A 13,562-nucleotide genomic window follows, 5' to 3' on the forward strand; every position below is an offset into this window, starting at 1 on the left:
ATTAGCCGAACACACATTCCCTTCATCAGTCCTAGTTCAACATTCCCCACCGGTACAGATCTCTCACCCTCAATACAGAGCATAATTATAGCAGACCAGAAAACCACTGCGTGATGGGGTTGTAGGCTCTCTGAATCACCTGCAACGTTAAGGAGATAAAAAAACGCCATCCTTCTCCGTGGATGTGAGTCTGGTGCCATGTAAGGAACTAGGTTAGCCTCTTTCAGCGTGTTTACTTGCAGCCAAGTACAAATTAACTTCCCAAGATCAACAATAAACCTAATTAGAGTTCTGCAGCACACATCTCTAAACATAAATCACAGCTTGTTGAGAGATGAACCTCCATCTGTCTGGCTGAAAAAAAAGAGAGGGGGAGACGCTCAGAGAAGTCCTGAGAGTCACAGAATGAGGCTTTGTGTGTGTTTGTGTGTGTGTGTGTGTGTGTGTGTGTGTGATAATGGGTGTGTGCATGTGAGGCCCCAGGGTTAGTTCCCCATGTCAGACTTCATTTTGTGATGTCATGCTGCAGCACAGAAGCGGGACATGGCACATGCAGGGAGCAAGTTCATGGAAGTTGGGGGAGTGGGGAGGGGGCAAAGGGGGGGGGGGGGGGGGTCGGGGAGCGGACAGGAACAGCTCTGCCATTTGACACTCGCTCCTGGGACCCAGGGAGCCAGACTCGCTGAAACTGAAGGGAGTGCAAAGTGGGAACAGGAGTCAATTTTTTTGATCGTTTACAGGAAATTCAGTTCACGGAAATGTTTCCCTGTTTTTTGTGTTAAATGCGTTGTTATCAAATAATAAACATATTATTTTACATTTATCCGTTCTCTCCTTTTACTCCAAAATGTGCGGGGGACTTTTCCAGTGACAAGGCTAGTGACTATCTTACCTTAGAAAAATGATCAAAAGGGGCTCTGTATTTGTATTTTGTTCTACTCAGTAGTACTTTTCGTAACTTGCGGTTGTACATGACGGCCTTATCACTTTGTCTCTGACACTGTGCAAGATAAAGCAGTGACACCAAGGTCCAAAAATATTGCTTTTATGGGTAAGAGCTGTCCGATTCCTCGCGCTCTTACACCGAGAGCTCTCTTTATAAATCATCATGGGGCAGGAATCTTCTGACCTTCCGCGACGAGAATACAATTTTACACCAGATTGGAAAAGGTGGAGATTTAACAGTAACACAAACACAGTTTGATAGAGGGAGAGATGGGGGGTAGGTAAATAAACTCAAGACAAGAAGACAGACATCGTTCAGAAATCAGTTTATATAACAAAGTGGTTATTATTTAGTATCATATTCCATTACATATTCTAAGATAGGACAATGTGCATAACCATAACCAGTTTGTTTTCATGGTCTTAAGGATACAATTTAACTTAAAATGTTACAAATATAAATGTTTCTCAAGACAAAAAAAAACCATACTCAATGACAACTAGGAGGGTAGGCAGGGATATGGAAGCTATTCAGCCACAATAGGTCTTCCACAAATCAACAGTAAGCGCTCACAATGTAGGATATGTGGCAGCTGGAACTATTTACCAAAGGAAATACGTTATACAATATTTCACTGTGTTAGTAACAATGTTGCGTTCAAACATGTCAGACGACTGTTCCTCGTGCCTGAGCAGAACATCCTGTGAGGTAAAGTGTACAGTCATCGACTGTAAGTTGGACTGCAAACTTTTCTCTTAAAGTAAATCACTTCGTCATTGTCACCAATCGCCAACAAAATGGCATTGTTTACAGTTTTATGATGAATAATTCCTACCCCATGCCTCCTCATTCTTACAAATACCATGAGCACGAGTCATATGACCAGGTTTGTTAGTCACAAGCAAAAATACAATGGGATGATCGGCCCGTTTAAAGCCGATAATGAATCAATTCAAGTTCTTTGACATGAAGCACTCGTGCTATTTCCTATACAAACACAGAATTCTTACTAATTATCCTAAAAGATGAAATGGAGGAGGGGGGGGGGGGGAGGGGGAGGGGGACAACACTCACTTACAGGGACGAAATGTTTTGCAGCAGAGATACATGATGTGACCTTCTACAATGGCTGCTCTTCGTTCATTATGTTTTACAATGACATCCAAAATGAGTTACATCTTTCAAAAGATGAGTATCACATGTTTATCTTTTTTTTTTTTATTAAGTTGTCCTACTTTCGGTTCCAAAAATGGATGTTAATCAAACAATGGTTGGAATAAAAAAAGAGGAAAAGGTATTCCTGTACAACTCGTTCCCAGACTTTGCCAAAAAAATGCTTATAAAAAACAAAATAAAGAAAAACATTTTTCTTTCATTTTGCTGTGAGAACTGTGTACCCACCCCCCCAAAGAATTGGCACGTATGAAAACACATCTAATTCCATTTACTAATCAAGATAAGAGTTTTGAGTCAAATTGTAAAACACAAAGGTCCCGTTTGTTTTGGCATCCGATCAACGGGGAAAACAACGTGGGTGTTGAAGGAGAACCGATATTTGATACTCAGCTGTACAGGTGTGACGGTGTTGAGGGCAGAGGGTGAGTTGTGAAATCAGTGCCTTTCATTACACGTCTTTATCCTTTCGGTATACTACACACCCTTAAACCTCCTATCCAACCAAGGATCCCTCATACCTCACTTCCTCTGTGCTCCGACCTTATATTCGCGGGAGAATTATTGTCTGCCTGAAAAATGCAGTTTCCTCCGTGCACCTTGAGCCGAGATGATGTGTAAAATTGCCTTTTTAAAAGCATGCAGGCTGGGAAGCGAGGCGTCATGAAACAGACACATCACAAGCAGGACTGGCAGATTGTTTAAATGAAAAACCTCCATCTATTCAGCCATGGAGTCAAGCACACTGAATCCTATTTTGTCTGGGTTCCTGTCGGATTATTGAGCTGGCATTGGCGCGCGCACACACACACACACACACACACACACTCTTGGCCAAACACAAGCATACATAGACACAAAAGCCTAAAGCAGAGATGTTTGCCCCGTAGTCAAATATTCGGGTCGTGCCCACTTGGATTCAGTGGTTGTTTTTAGTAGCATCTGCTTACAGTTCAGGAATCTAACCTTGGTTAGATTCGCTTCAAATCGATCAGAATCACATTTATTCAAAGCCAATATGTATATATATACATATTGATGTATATATGCAAGGATTGAAATAGATTCATATTTTAAATAGTTGTCATACAATTGCACGGTGAACGTGCCCCCACTGAAAAACCTGTGTGACTGCAGGAAATGTCAAAAAAAAAAACTGCTCCTCTCGGCAGTTATATGCATTTAGAAATGTGTCACTCTCTCATGTTAACAGCAAAAGCGACCTTGGGACAGGGATCAGCACCTGGAGGCATCGGTCAGATATTACACAACTAAAAATAAAAAGCATCTCGTCAAGATGGAGATTACAGTTTTGAGACCCGTGAGTCACCGGCTCTGAAATATTGGTGCAGACGGGGGGAAGCTCTCGCGGCTTATGTGGAATATGGAATGAGTAATTATTCTCATGGACTCTTTGTACATTTGCTAGTCCAATTGTCTTGATGTTGGATGAAAGAGGAATTGACATGAAAATAAAAAATAAACATCATTAGCAAACGCTCCTTCTTCCGGGAAGAGTTCAGCAAAATGTTGAAGAAAGCTTCAGCATCATCTTTCTTTCAATGCTCCGCTGGCCTTGTGTCCATTGGCTGAATTTACTGTGTGTCGTACGTTTCTCAGGGTGATGAGTATCCTTAAAGAATGTTCATGATCAAAAAACTCTCTCTCTCAAACTGCAACTCAGAAGAAAGAGTTACATGAATCTAAATAAAATTCCAAGCACTGCAAACCTTTTTTTTTTCTTAAACAGCAGCAGCCCTAAAAAATGTTTTTTTTTTTTATAAATCAAAACCAGCAAGACAGGACATGAACATTTCCATAGAGCGTTTTGAATAAATATGTAAGGCATCAGATGAATTAACATGAGAAATGTATATGATGTACTGTAAATGCTTCCATTCTAAGTGGATTGTTTAGGTATCGTTTGTTCCATAGTTGTGTGTGTGTGTGTGTGCGCGTGTGTGTGTGTGTGTGTGAGTACGCGCTACAGTGACGGCTGTCCTTGCTTCCGATGTCATCCCGCTCTCCACCTCGCAGGCCTCTTTGGCACTTATCTAGCGTCTTGCGGCAGGCTTGGGTGATCATCGAGCTTGGTGATTTGCGTTGTGGCGGGAACGAGACCTTTCCAGGACTGCGCGGCGGTTGTCTGTTGGCAAAAAAAAAAAAAGAAGAGAGAGAGAGAGAGAGAGAGAGTTAGTTAAGTTGATCCACACTGTCAAGCAGGAGCTGAACTAAATGAAAGGGAAAACCAAATGGGAGGAGATCCCGGAGGAGATGAGGAAACTCGTGAAGTTTGAGAGCGGAGCAGCAGGTGAGGAAGGAGTAACAGAAGGAGCTGATGGAGTTGAGGTGCTTGTGTCTGGTGTCACAGTAACTCTAACATTCAGCTCAGCGATCCAGGCTTCCACTCGACAGCCCCTCGACTCCCCTCCGAAGCCGCATATGGGCAGAAGGAGCACACGAGTACTGCAAGCCTTGGTTGCGTTATGTCCTTGTGCTTAATTAGTGGCACTGAAGGTTTTTCTGCAGTGTTTGTGGTCAGGAAGAACTTTTCTCTTTTTTTTTTTCAGTCGCCAATTCTATGACAGAGTCATGCAAACACTGCTTCCCATGCCATCCAAACCCACGGCTGCCCAGAAATGCCGATGGCATCCGCCCGGGCAGCCAGGTGGCGGGTGGGCCTGGACAGAACCAGCAAGCACAGCCGTGGAGATGACTGCAGGCACACCCACACAGGACAGGCCTGGTGCGTCCAAGCGTGTCGCCACTACCATGCCCATTACTCAGAGGCAGCTGTAGGGTGCCGGGGCGTCCCGGGCTGGGCGTTGTTTAATGGCTTTCGCTCTATCCATCGTGACAGGTAATGAGCTGAGGGTGACTGTGATGGCTAGGAACACGGAGACAAACATTTGCACGCACAGACCACCGCCGTCAGTGTCGGACGGGAAAGCACTCCTTCAGATTAGATACAGAGCATCATGCAGATGGTGCACAGGAGGAGAGAGGGAGGTGGAGGGAAGGGCAGAACGGAAAAGGAGCGAGAGGGTTAGACAGAACAAAAAAAGATGGGAGTTTCTATTTGATCTACTTCTTTTAGCTTAGCATATGTTCTCGCACAGGTGATCGTTAAGCTAACATGTTCTGGCAGCGTGTCCAAGAGCATCATCACTACTTATCCATGCACTCATTTTTACATTCGCGGGTTGTGCTTCAGTTTCAAAGCAGGGCTCAAGCGTCCTTCCACCTTTCAAAACAAACATTCATAGTACACGAAGAAAAAAAAAAGAACGAGGACAGAATCGAGAAAAAAAAATCATACATCATACAATATCCATCCCTGCCAATCATTTGCAACCCCAATTGCTGTAACTGCATTTATGGGCACGCAGTCCCCTCCAACCCTCAGTTTGTTAGAAGAGAATGAAAAACAGAGCTGGGAGAAGACAGATGCTCTGTTTCCAATGAAGGGTTATCTTAAGCTACAGCAAACCTTAAATAGGATGGGGAAAAAAAACAAATGACCAAATAAAAAGACCGTAAATGATTCGTGAGACAAGTGAAATCATATGTAAAAGTGGAACAGTCCATAAATAGATCCAAGCGAGTCGTGTCTACCGGGCTTTGAGTACGGGCTGCACTATTTATATTTTCCCAGTCAAGCAAATCACAATATACAAACATTACATAGGGATTACCCGCCCTTAAAGAAACCTTTCAAAACACTGTTATTTAGTTCAACGAGTCTCGCTGTCAGCTCCTTTGCACCAGTACGGCATCCTTATAGTTAACCCCCGGTGTCGATTCAAAGTGCAGCTGTATCAATACGTGTGCGAGACTAACAAACAGCGCCCGGTTGTTGTCGCTGTCATTCGAAGAGGCAGCAACTCGAAAACAAAGCATTACTGCGACCAATTTATGGAAACGCTATGAAGAAATATAGCGCACCACTTTCTTGTGAAACAACAGATGGGAAATCGCCCTTTTGGGGGTTGTTCAAATACAAGGGAAAGCTTTTGACAAAGGTTTCACAAAACTCCCAGCAGAAGGCATTTCTCTTCCCAGCATCCTTGAACGGAGAGCTTTCGGCTTCTAATAACGACTTTTCTTTTCCTATCTTCAGGTGCTTAAAGCCCGTATTTTTCCAACCCCACATCAATCAATCACAGCAATTGAACAAACAGCGGCCATTTCCACTCTGGGGCCAAAATCACTGCTAACCTCGGCTGGATTGAACGCTTCAGGCGCAGAATACCCACCAGGAGAGGAGAGATTCACACAGATGACAAACTCTACGGACATTTGCAGCACTGATCACAACTTATTCTACTCGGCTTTGATGACTTCTTTTCCTGGTTCTCCCAGCAGCCCCGGCTCTCCGAGTTACAATAGGCGCGGCACAGCGGAGCGCACGGATGGGAAAAGAAAGTGACAAAAGAAGAGTAGGTATTGCGCGTTACAGCAGGGGGTTGTTGGCATACCAGAACTTAATTAAATGCTGGCACCGTTTCTTAAAAATGTTACTAAACGCACTGAGGATTTCAATGAGGGTGGGCAGATGGAGGGGGAAGCCACTGACACAAACACAGTATTTCTCTGTCACGTACACACACACACGGAATAAAATACATTGTTGCTTAACTAATGAAGTTGTAGACAGAAGAGAGGCCCGATGCATTGCTCTGAGGAACTCTCTCGCTCAGTCATAATTCCAACACACACAAGCACATCCTTCCATGTATATCACGATGATCTCTGCCACGAGGGAGAGGCTCTGAATGAGACAAGGGTAATGGGAGGAGGGGAAGACGCCAAGATTATTAAACAGCCAAAGCGGAGACCTTAAGCCGGCAGAGTTAACTCCAACCCTCTCCTGACTGTTTAGAAGGCCTCCAGTGAGATGTCATGTCACGTTACAATAGAGCCGCCGTTTCCCTAGGGGATTCCCCAAAAGAGATTAAATAGCATAATGGCTTTTGTGTTACTGTCATCTTTGGCTAATCACCTGAATTTACATCGTGATAAAGCTCCATGATCCGCAAAAAGAAGGAAAAGCTGCCAGTCATTTATCAACCGCTGAGGAATTGCCTCTCAGTGGCCAGTATAGACAGGGAGACCTGTGGAGGGATTGTGCTTCGTTAGTTAAATACCATTTGGGGAGCTTAGGGCCTCGGCCAACATCCACACGTGGTCCTCACATTAATCAAGCGCACGATAACAAAGTCAGGCTCACGTAATCGGCCATCATGTTGGTAAAAAGCTGCAGAAGGCCAGCGGGATGCATCGTAAGGTAAACCTGTAACTGGAGCTCCATCTACTTTGGAATTAGTCTGCCTTTGTCTAATTCGCTCTCTGCACTTCATATTTTTGATGATACAAAACGTAATAAACTTGATAAAAATCTCTGCTTGCGGCACATGAACACGTTGCGTCTGCTCCTCTGTCGAAGGGGAGAGCGTCTGCAGCATTTGCAACAGAGAGAGCCTCAACCTTCTATCACCTCTTTCCATCTTCTAACCCCTCCCCTCCCCGAGCTGCAGAGTAATGGAACTCACTACACAGAAACAAGATTCGGCGTATAAATGGAATGCAGAGGGAGAGAAGCTTTTTCTTCCCACTGAAAGTTATGGGCCAGCGATGGGAAAACTACAGTCGTGGCAAACAGAGCCCCTCGTTCACCGGTGAGAGTAATCACCCCGACGAGAGAGTAGGGGGAGGCAAGAAACTGAAAAAGAAAGGAGATATTAGTTGAGAAAAAGGATGATGGGCGTGGTGAGAAGAAGAGAGAATGTCACTGGTCATTTTCTCACTCATTACTTTAGATCCAATGTATATAAACCTTGTATGGTGGAGGATTAAGTGATTCAAACAGTGTAATAAAGAGACAATATAGTTAGCCTCTGATGACAAAAAATGGAAAGTTAAAAACATAATTTTATTCAAGTTTCCCCAAATAAGTATAAAACAAAAAAGAATATAAGATAAGTAGTTCCAACTATGGAGGTTTATGTCGAAAAACAATTCTCTCCGACTTCGGCCCTAACTTCATGCTAATTGTAGAGATTTGATTCCTTTTTTTAATTTAAATGAGTATTGCCATAATGAGGGGAGTGTGCAAATGTCAGGGGATGTGAGAGTGCGGAGGCTGCAATCCGGTGTGTCTTCTGAGCGTGCCAAAGCAGACACAGCCGATCAGAATGGCACGGCAGAGGCAAATACAGAAGCCCGGCCTGGATAATTCTCCCCCTCTGTGTTTCTCACCGCCTCCTGCGCCGCACTGTCACTCTCACATTTTCTTCTTTTTTTTTTCGTGTTTCTCTTGCCCTCCCCTTCTTATATATAACAGACCACTTGTGATTTCCAAAAAACACAGGAAGCACAGAACGCAATCTAAACACTGACACACTTTAGCATGAAATAGACACCAAACCTTGCAGAATTTAGATTAGGGATGCATGTATACAAGTCCACCAATCCTGCTTGACAGTTTGTATACAGCATTTGGAGCAAAGTGAGTCTAGCTGACAGTCTGTTGAGATAACCGGCAGTGAGGAGAGGTTTGCTGAGAGCAGGGTGGTCATAACACATGCAATCGGTTTTGACAGCACAGGGGTGTGTTTAATCTGTCCATGCTTCTATCGCCACTTTATCTCACAGGGGTACCGTGATGTGCATGCTTGGCAATACCGGTGACTGACCCAGAAACTGAATGCAGCCATTCAAAGCCACCACATCGCGCCCCACAAACAGGCTGCAAAGACTCTTTATCCCCGGATTCCATTTAGGCCTCAAATTATTTCTGACAAAAACGGGGCGGTGCAACGTCACTCAAAAAACGCCACGAGGGCAGATTTTGTTCCTGTGTCCCCCCCCACCCCATTTTGCATCGAGCCCCATCTGTTCACAAAGTGCTTTTATTGTCAAACATACTGCGCTCAAATGCGGCCATTTCTCTACCCTGCTTCCACATGCACACAGTCCATAATGTGGACGTACTCACTTACTACCCCTCGGCACACAACCTTCAGTTTCAGGAGAGTAGGAAATCACTGCACACGGTCGTATATATTTATAAATGCGAGGGAAGAAAAGTACTAGTTTATCTTCTCCGTGGGTAAGGCTTGACAGATCTACTAGGGACAGAACAGCAAGGGAAGAAAAGAGGTTTTCCGTGTGCCTGTGCAGGTAGAACCTGTGCGTACCGTATGCTCTCATAGCTCTGTGTAAATCTGTGTGTGGTAATCTATAAAAAATCCATCTTTCTCTTTAAAAGCTTGCCCATCGGTTGTTAGATTTTTGATTGAAACCAACAAGCTCGACAGACAAACAATAGGACGCAATCCTCATTGGGCCCCTCAGTTTCAGAAATCTCCTTCAAAATATCTCAGGTGGACTCGATTCCTCGGTCACGGAACAATACCTCTTTGTATTCTGGGATGTAGTGTATAGGCACACACCGTCCAAATGAGCAGTAAGATGAAAACACTTTTGCTATCGATCAGGGCCTAAGGAAAAACTCCCATTCACGGTTGTCCTCTCAGCAATCGAGTTTCAGGAGGCAAGCCTCAACTCTAAAAAGTAAAACCATGGAGAAAAAAACAAATATCCGTGAGAGTAAATTCATAAAACTGCCAAGCAGTGCCCTCCTGTTTGCACGTTTTTTGAGTCTACTTCTCACGTTGACATTATCTCCTTTCTTTGGCACAGTATTCAAGTATACAGTTACAGCTTAGAAGCAGGCTGGTAGTATGATGTGCAGTACAAGATGTGCTGTTCAGGAGACAGGAGCATCGCCACCACATTTAAACACAAAGAACCTTTTTTAATCAATGGATCTGTGCATTATTTGATAGATTAATGGTTTGGTCAACAGTCTAAACGCCAGATATTATGACACAGTATTCTAGATCCTCATAAATATCTTGTTTTATCCAAACAACAATATACGATTTTCAATGCATTTTTCACCTTTGATGGACATTTGACATATTGTGCAAAGGGGATTGAAAGCACGTATCAAGGGTTCTGGGATCAAACCCAGGATTTTGCGTCTGTATTGCACGTCCTGTAACTCCGACTTGGACGCCTTCGATTTGGGCTTCAGCAGCGGCGGCCTGAGACTTTGACCACGAGGCGGGCAGGAACCATGGAAAGCACAGACGGGGCCTGTAGCAGAGGCCTGTGTTTTACAGGTCGGAGCCAGGAGAGAGGGAGAGTAATCCATCAGGCCAAGGCACCAGAGTGCTTAGGGGGGGCCAGCCACTGACCCTATAAGACTGATTGGAGCACTGTGGGAGGCCAGACCCCCTGACTACATGGACGTCAGTGCCTGGCTTACTCCACTGGGGCTTGATCTGTTCTGGACCGAGCCAAAGCAGTGACCTGCATCTGTTAAATCTCTGTGAGGGGAGCTATCTATATCACTCATCCTTTTCTGTAGAAATGTGTAAAAATGTGTAAATATACCGCTTCAACTTCAACAAAAATGAAGCAAAAACTTTGTCAAAATAGGTCAACCTTCTATTCCTAACCTGGTTCATATATTTATCCTTATTTAAACCCAAAAAACTGGCATCATTCTATGACTATAATTACATCACATGGCTGTAGTTAGTACAGTGTAAAACGTGCAATGGAGGGATGGGAATCAAATTATCTAATTACTTTAACGGTATTCTGATCTGACGTGGTCAGAGACAGCATCCGCCAGACGCGCGGCTGGAACCTGCGGCAGCCGAGGCAAGCCACATGATTGACAGGTGAACAAGTAAACAGAGAGATAGTTAGACGAATGGAAGCTAAGATATAGTTTGACAGACAGATGGGAGCGTAAACGGATGGTTTGGCAGCATGATAAGGTAAATAGGCTGATGGATCACAAAACAAATGTGGGAGGAGGAAGGAGGAAAAGAAAAGAGACAAAGAGAAAAGAATGCCTGCCTGCAGACAACAAAAGATAGAGAGCTAGATAGTCCAATGAACACAGATGGATTGTGTTGATTCACAGGGAGGTCGGGCCAGATCGATAGATTGTTTTATTCTATTTGCTTGGCGAACTGGAGATTTGATGAGGCCGCTATCAAAGTGATCTGCTGGTGACGACTCCGGGCATGACTGTCCCAGATGGCGAGATAGCGACACATCTCAATCTTTGGCTAGGCCCCCCCGGCGCCCCCATCTTAGCTGCAGCGCTAGCATCGTGCACCAAAGTCAGTTCTTAGTGTTGTCAAAAAATGTATGGTTTCGTAAAAAATCCCTACCCCCCCCCCCCCCCCCCCCCCCCCGCTCCCCCTCCCACATGCCAATGCGTTTGAATCACCGGGTGTTAACCCCTGGCGCTAGCAGGGCGCTTTAGCTCCGAAGGAGCCGGCTCTCGGTTTCGCAGAACGGCTGATTGATTGGAGAAAAACACAACGGATGCCTCGACAACCCCCGTTGCCTCATTACTTGCGCTCGCGTTGATCACGTCGAAATGGAAAACAAGGCTGTGTGAAGTTTAGAGGCAAGGGCTCTCCCAGTTAGAAAGGTGGCTTTTCTAGAGGGGACGCGAGGGTGCACTTCAACCGCCTTGATGAGTGTTCCGGGGCTTATAATAGACAGGAGAGGCCCAGAAAGCGTGCCCTTTGGAGGTGCAGCATCTCTCACTGTCTGACAGCTCGCAGGGGCCTCGGCTGCACAATGACACCTTCCGTGCGCTCAAGATGACACACAAACACAAACCTACAGGTGCATGATGCTCAGACACACGTTCTCCAGGAACACAAATAAGTTTGGCAAGCACTTCGCCGGCGGTGTTACTCTGAGAGAAACCCGAACTCGGGCGTGCACACGTTCACGCAAGCACATGCACTAATCCATCTGAAATGTGTATGTCATACCCGACAAGTTGAATGTCAACATCACGGTGAGAGTATTAATACTTATGAGAAAAAGAAAAAAAAATCACCCTGCATTCACTCCAATAAGGGTGTTATGGAAACAGACATCTGCTTGTGCCGTGTTAAGCAAGCAGTATGGTTCCCTCGCTGTAGACAAAAATACAGCTAAAGCCCCATTTCTAGGAATAGTGATGGATTTCTGTCCAAAACCACACAGCAGGTGAAGAAGATCCAGAGGTGGTTGTCTGACAAAGAGTTACTATGAAGTAAAAACATAGCGGTACAGCCGGGAGTTACTGTTGTTGACGTCGCATGAATAAGTGAGTATTTCTGCTTTTCACTAACATGCTGTACTGAAACACACACACACACACACACATACACTGATCAGTATTTCATCTATTTACAGTGACTCCGTCAGATTTAGATGTAAAAGTCAGAAATATAGTTCCATAAAGCTCCATAAAGACTTCTTTCTAAGACCCTGTGACTTGTTAGACAGCTGCTAGAAGTTTTCCATCAACAATCCAATCTCAGGATTCCCTAGGACCCCTCACCACTGAAGCCTTATCGTTGTTAATAAAACATGGTGTTGTGTGTTATTTATTAATTCCCTTTTTTGATGTGTCCCAGCAGTGAGAGTGCTGGTGAAAAATCATAGAAAGGCTTTGCAAGCGAGCAGCCTCGCTCTCCCCTCCCCGCCGTCACCATCAGACCCATTTGGCCACGTGAAGATTCTCCCTTCTGTTCACATGAGGGGGTTGCAGTGCGTACGGATGTGCTTCCAGAAAGACTTTTCACTTTCTTTTTCGAGATAAATCATTCATACTGAGAGATGCTCCCTGGTGTACACAAAACACCAGAAGCCTTCCCGTGATGGGGTACACTTTGCTACCTTCATGTTGGTGCTTGTGCGGCTCCCGTGTGATTGTCATCGGAGGTTTCTGTGGACAAGACTCAGAGTAGAGGTTGTAGACGCAGAAATAAAGACTCTTGGATACTTTCATTTGTGAAATTGAAACATTCGGCTAATTGTTTTCATATTCACATGGAATTAAATGAAAAGTGAAAGTCTTAAAAAGGCAAAGTAAATATGAATTCTTCTCAACATTTGTCAATAATTGCCAAGCGGAGCCCCATGTGGTCCACAACCTCAAAAAAACAATACTGTGTGTTCTTGCATGTATGTGTGATTTCATAAATATATGATATGCTTTCACGCAAGTTTGTGTTGTGCATGTGTGCTATTGTCTACGGGTGGGTTTTTTTTTAACGGCCTGCAGGTTGACTACACATACCAATAGACCAGACATCTTAGGCGACAATGAATTCTGTGTGAATGAAAAATGTATCTGTCCCCTTCACTTATTCATCAAGGAGGAAGATTTTTCTTCAGGGATGCCCTCTAGAGATGTGGCGCTCACATGCCAGGCGGCCTGCCGCCACTTTACCCACAAGGTTTTCAATAAAACAAGCAAACAACACAATTCCAACACCCATAAATAAGTGATCGTTCCTGAATAAAGTGCTGTACACAGAGCCCCTCACTGAGGCCACTCATCACACTT

General features: G+C 44.5%; 1 protein-coding gene across 9 annotated transcripts in view; it reads right to left on the minus strand.

The window, feature by feature from the left end:
- Positions 1–1,256: 1,256 nt before the first annotated feature.
- diaph2 (diaphanous-related formin 2) overlaps positions 1,257–13,562 on the minus strand; it is a 297,267-nt gene continuing 284,961 nt past the window's right edge. For all 9 annotated transcript variants that reach the window (XM_037460863.2, XM_037460868.2, XM_062560592.1 and 6 more), the window contains one exon: positions 1,257–4,265. In XM_037460863.2, the coding sequence (XP_037316760.2) occupies positions 4,201–4,265 (65 nt within the window). In that variant the 3' untranslated portion in view covers positions 1,257–4,200. The remainder of the gene's footprint in view (positions 4,266–13,562) is intronic.

Source organism: Pungitius pungitius, chromosome 2, assembly GCF_949316345.1.
Source record: "Pungitius pungitius chromosome 2, fPunPun2.1, whole genome shotgun sequence".
NCBI lineage: Eukaryota > Metazoa > Chordata > Actinopteri > Perciformes > Gasterosteidae > Pungitius > Pungitius pungitius.